This window comes from Rattus rattus, chromosome 1, assembly GCF_011064425.1.
Source record: "Rattus rattus isolate New Zealand chromosome 1, Rrattus_CSIRO_v1, whole genome shotgun sequence".
Classification (NCBI taxonomy): Eukaryota; Metazoa; Chordata; class Mammalia; order Rodentia; family Muridae; genus Rattus; species Rattus rattus.
Window position 1 is genome coordinate 248175688 of NC_046154.1, and position 5352 is coordinate 248181039.

Below are 5352 nucleotides of genomic sequence, written 5' to 3' on the forward strand. Positions count from 1 at the left end.
TGTGTCCTGACTCTTCGAGAACCGCTCTTGCTGGTGGCTCCCCGTGGCTCCCGTGGCTCCGTGGCTCCCGTTTCTCCCAGGGTGAGCCGACAAGAGACCCCTCCTCGGCACCCCGGCACAGCCCTGCTACGCTTGGTGGGCCCAGATACCTCAGCAGGGGTGAAGATCGTGGTGAGCCACCCTGCTATTCAGCCCTCCCGGAACCCAGCCGCCCCTACTCAGGTTTGTCTACTCTATTGCCTGGATGCCTGCTTGTTGAGTTGGGGATTCAGCACTTCCCAGAAGCCCCACTATACCAGACAGCTTGAAGAGACCCTAAGAGGTATGGAGGCCACCCACTAGCGATACAGTGGGACCAGCCTGGTTTGGGCTTGATGATAGGGGGTTTGAGGGAGGGAGGCGAGGGGGGGGCACTCTAGGCTTCTGGGCTGAATGCTGATTCCCTGGAGCATAAGTCCCTCCCTGATCCCCAAGGGCCTTCCTTCCTGCCTCACTCTCCACCGTTAGCCCAGAGACCCAGTTTCCTAGGGGTAGAACTGTTCCTCCACACTGCACAGGTTGTCTGTCCCATGCCTGTTTTGGCTTCTGACCCATGAAGGTTCAACCAGGTCAGATAGCTCACAGAGCTGTACATGAGCGCTCTGGAGGGAACCACGGAACCCTGGAACACTGGCTGTGCTGTGGGCTCCTGTGCCAAGTTCCCCAGAACTGGGTGCTCGTGTTCCTTCCCCGGCCTTGGCTCTCAGCCAGGGAGGGCAACAGGGTATCTTAGACTTTAGCAGGCGGCCAAGGGCTACACACAGTAATTAATGGTGTGGATAGCGCAGGACCTGCTATAGGCTAGCTACCTCCTCCTCCTCCTCAATCAAATGCCGATGGCCCCAGGGAGAGACAGATAAGCGAGCCACAGAGTGGAGAGACTAACAAGGCAAGACTACTTTGATGGGATGGATACTTGAGTGCTGGAGATGACTAAGTATGGACTTCTGTCCTCCGCCTCCAGGATCATGCCGTCAGCCTTTGCGGGAGTGGTCAAGAATGTGATCAAAGAGGTGGGCGGCAGCGGAGGAGAGCTCATCCCAGTGGACTGCCTTCGGAATTCTGCCAGCTTCAAGCCCTACTGCCTCCTGAGCAGGAAACTCTCAAGCTCGTGGTTCTGGAAACCCCGTTATACATGTGTCAACCTGTCAATCAAGGACATCCTGGAGCCCAGTGCTCCAGAACCAGGTATCTCCTTTCCCCGCCCCCTCTTCCCCATCCTGAGATTGAGTAGAAGAAGGGAGTGGGCGAAGCCCAGCCTGCCATTTTACTGGGCATGTTCAGCTCTACTCCTCTGGTCCTAGTTCCTGAGTAGGGAGTTCTTTAAAGTCCTCATTGCTACAGAGGACAGACAAGGCAGTGGCTACTGGAACAGGAACCTCAGAGCTGGTCTTGTTTTAGAACCGGAGTGTTTTGGCAACTTCCAAGTCTCCGATGTCGTCGATGGGAACATTCAGGGCAGTGTGACGTTGTCAGGCACGGGACAAGGGAAAATTTCTGGTGGGGCTGCAGTGTCTGGCAGTTCCAGTGCCTCCATGAATGTGTGTATGCTGCGTGTGACTCAGCAGACCTGGGAGATCATGCAACGTGAAAGGTGAGCCCCTGAAGGGATGACGGCTCTCTTACCTTGAACAGCCACGCTTCTTGGGAAGGTGGCTGGTTTCTGGGCATCAGAAGGGTTCCGAGGCAGTATCTCTCAGCACCGAACAAGGGAAGCCCCAGAGGAAGGGAACAGTAAAAACAATGGCGGATTGGGAAGGATGTTAAGCCTCAGTTGTCAGGACAGTATCAGGATATGGAAGCAGGGGCCAAGACCCTTAGATTCAGGCTGAGCTCCTGGTTGCTATGGAAAGGGAGTGACATGGACTTGGAGCATTTATGGGTTGTCCATAATGGAGTTCCTCCACAGGTACACGTGTCCACTTCTCCATGGTTGAACTTCTCATACCCCAACAACCACCTAGACACTGTTAGGGGTACCTTGGGAGGGTTCCCAAGTGTGGGATCCACAGACTCCTTGATTACGTAGCCTTTCCATCTCACCTGTAGTAGAATGGTAGGGAGGGAAGCTAGTCAGTCCATAGTGGGCAAGGCCCGGCACTCTTTCTGTAGGCACCTGCAGCAGCCTGAAAACAAAATCCTGCAACAGCTGCGGAATCGTGGGGATGACGTGTTTGTGGTGACCGAGGTGCTGCAGACAAAGGAGGAGGTGCAGATCACCCAGGTCCACAGCCACGAGGGCTCAGGCCAGTTCACACTGCCTGGAGCCTCGTGCTTGCAGGTGCGTGGCTAGCCCTAACACCTGCCTCTCCCTGCTTGGGCACAGAGCTATGGCAGGAGCAACATCTCAGGCAGTGGTGGAAGACTCTTCTAAGACCCCCCAGGAGCAAGCCATAGCCCCACTTGCCCAGTTAGCTGGAACTGCTAAAGGCTGGATTGGCCATTATTAATGACAAGCCCGTCACCAACACTTCACTCATAGCTATTCACTCTACACCCCTGAGACCATATCCATCCTTCAGGGTGAAGGCAAGGGCCACCAAAGCCGGAAGAAGATGGTGACCATTCCTGCAGGCAGCATCCTTGCATTCCGAGTGGCCCAGCTGCTCATTGGCTCTGAATGGGGTGAGTGGCAAGGGACTGTCCCTAGAGCCCAGACTATGTGGTAGAGAAGCAGGAAATCTGGGAAGCTTCAGGTAGCCAGGGGATGCTGTGAGCATCTGGTTGCATGATCTCCCAGACAGGATGGTCAAATGCACCAGGAACTGATAGTTGGGTGATAGGGGCGGGACCTCATGAGGTCCCAGGAGCCCTGGGGATAAGGGAGTTGGTGACCTGCTTGCTTCTGCCTGTTGCCAGATATTCTTCTCATCTCAAATGAGAAAAAGAGGACCTTTGAGCTGCTCTCCTCAGGTGAGGCCCCAGACCCTCTGGCCCTACATACCCCCAAGCTTTGAGGCGTTCTGTGCTCAGGGCATGAGATGGGCACATGCCACACATACACGTGTACACAATGGATGAGGTTCAACTCAGGTGATGCGGCTAGGCCTGCTTAGCTTTCCATCTGCCCTGGACTGCCATTAGTAGGAAGGATGAATCTGAGAGGGGTCCAGGGAAAATCTCAGCCCTCGTTGACACAAGACAATGGTCCCTGGGTCACTGTACAAAACAGCTCTTTTCCTACCATCCTCTTGTGCTGCCTAGGCCACAAAGGAGCAGTGGGCCAGAGGCGGCATGACTTTAGTCTGCTTGCCGTACTCCATTCCATCAGGGGGCGGCTGGAGCGGCTGACTCTCAAGTCAGGTCAGTATCCACTTGACCATCATGGGACTCCGTGGGTTCTGCGTCTGCTCCCTGGATCTCCCGCTCCTAACTGATGTCCCCCAAGATGTCAAGGGCATCAGGTGGTGCTGCCCTCTGTCCCTCCAGATGGAGCCAATGAGGAAGAAGTAATCAGGGAAGACTTCCAAGGCCTGTATGCGGAGGTGGAAGCTGGCTCTTCAGAACTGGGGACCTTAGAAATGGAGTTGAGACAACAGCTACTAGTAGACATCGGGAGGATTTTACAGGACCAGCCCAGCATGGAAGCCTTAGAGGCCTCAGTGAGTGAGAGTGTTGGAGGTGGACAGGATCTTCCCAAGCCTGCTCAGCCTCACTTACCTCATCCCTTCCTCAGCTAGAGCAGGGTCTGTGCAGTGGTGAGCAGGTAGAGCCTCTGGAAGGCCCAGCAGGCAGCATCCTTGAGTGTCTGGTGCTCGACTCTGGAGAACTGGTGCTGGAACTTGCAGCCCCTGTCTTCTACCTGTTGGGAGCACTGGCTGGTAAGCAGCCCATGGAGGGGACAGGAAGGAAGGACTGGGTTCTATATTGGGCATTCTGGAACCCTCTCTCAGCCCAGATCTCCCCCCAGGGTTGAGTGAAACCCAGCAGCAGCTACTGGCTACTAAGGCTCTGGAGGCAACGGTGCTGTCAAAGGAGCTGGAGTTGGTGAGAGGACATGGCATTGGGGGATGCGATGGGGCCCTGGGTACAGCGAGGAAGGTTGACACAGGCAGGCGTTGCATCCCTCAGGCTCAAACTACAGGCCGCATCTATAACCTCTTACACTCTTCTGTTGGTAGGTGAAGCACGTCTTGGAACAGAGCACCCCATGGCAGGAGCAGAGATCTGTGCCCCTGCCCTCCAGGCTCCTTGGGGACAGCTGGGATGAGGAGGCTCTCACCTGGGTCTTGCTAGAAGAATGTGGCCTAACGCTGCAGGTGGAACCCCCCCAGGTATACTGGGAACCAACATCTCAGGGCCCCATATGTGCACTCTATGCCTCCCTGGCCCTATTGTCAAGTCTAGGCCAGAAGTCGTGTTAGCCTGCACACCACCCTTCCCACAACATCTTTTTTTTTTTTTTTTTTTTTTGGAGCTGGGGACCAACCCAGGGCCTTGTGCTTGCTAGGCAAGTGCTCTACCACTGAGCTAAATCCCAACCCCCACAACATCTTCATATCCTACCCTCCAGGGCAGAAACTTGCCAAGTCCAGCCTCTAGGAAAGCCAAGAACCTAACTCAGTCACAGGGTTAGAATGCAACGAGACCCAGGAGTCGGGAAAAACTCAATAAATGTACAAAGAAAAAACCCACCGTGCTGCGTGTTTGAGGGGTACTGGATCATGAGTAGGATGGAGAAGGGTGGGATCTGCTTCACCCAAAATCAAGACGGATATGATGGCTATCACCTCATCTGTCTCCCTGAGAGGCCGAAGTGAGCCTGTCCTGTTGTGTGACAGAATTTCCCAGGGGAGACACGAACAATTGTCTGCTTACCCCGCGTCTTAGTTAGGGTTTCTATTGTTATAACGTGCCACCATGAGCAAGGCAACTCTTATAAGGGAAAACATTTCATTGGGGCTGGTTTACAGTTTCAGAGGTTCAGTCCATGATCATCACGGCAGGAAGCATGGCAGGTTGCAGGCAGACCTGGTGCTGGAGCAGGGGCTTAGAGTTCTACATCTTGATTCTCAGGCAGCAGAAGGAGCCTGGGTGCCACACTGGGTGTAGCTTGAGCATAGGAGACCCCCTACAGCGATGTACTTTCTTGAACGAGGCCATTCCTACTCCAACAAGGCTACAGCCCCTAATAGTGCCACTCCCTAGGGTCCAAGCATTCAAACCAAGTTTGAGGAGGTTTCATCTGTTCAAACCACCACACCCCAGTTAGAGAACCAGGGACAGTCCAAAGCGTGAGTACAACCAAAGTCCGACTTGGTGAGTTAACTGATTGTATTGGGGTTACTCGAAGGAATATGGGGGAGGGATAAC

At 54.4% G+C, this 5352-nt stretch overlaps 1 protein-coding gene across 1 annotated transcript; it reads left to right on the forward strand.

The window, feature by feature from the left end:
- Nucleotides 1–4669, forward strand: Gsdmd (gasdermin D). Its single transcript, XM_032917035.1, has 12 exons — nucleotides 1–322; nucleotides 1004–1227; nucleotides 1441–1633; nucleotides 2152–2320; nucleotides 2562–2664; nucleotides 2899–2952; nucleotides 3244–3342; nucleotides 3469–3641; nucleotides 3716–3860; nucleotides 3950–4026; nucleotides 4161–4427; nucleotides 4531–4669. The coding sequence occupies exons 2-11, from the start codon at nucleotides 1008–1010 to the stop codon at nucleotides 4401–4403; spliced, it is 1476 nt and encodes a 491-aa protein (XP_032772926.1). The 5' UTR covers nucleotides 1–322; nucleotides 1004–1007; the 3' UTR covers nucleotides 4404–4427; nucleotides 4531–4669.
- Nucleotides 4670–5352: the final 683 nt, after the last annotated feature.

What these genes read in the sequence shown, in the direction of transcription:
- Gsdmd (XM_032917035.1), top strand. Translation starts at nt 1,008, where the DNA reads ATGCCGTCAGCCTTTGCGGGAGTGGTCAAGAATGTGATCAAAGAGGTG. An exon ending in CTGGAGCCTCGTGCTTGCAG is followed by an intron (nt 2,321 to 2,561) that starts GTGCGTGGCTAG and finishes TCCATCCTTCAG; the next exon opens with GGTGAAGGCAAGGGCCACCA. An exon ending in CCTGTTGGGAGCACTGGCTG is followed by an intron (nt 3,861 to 3,949) that starts GTAAGCAGCCCA and finishes ATCTCCCCCCAG; the next exon opens with GGTTGAGTGAAACCCAGCAG.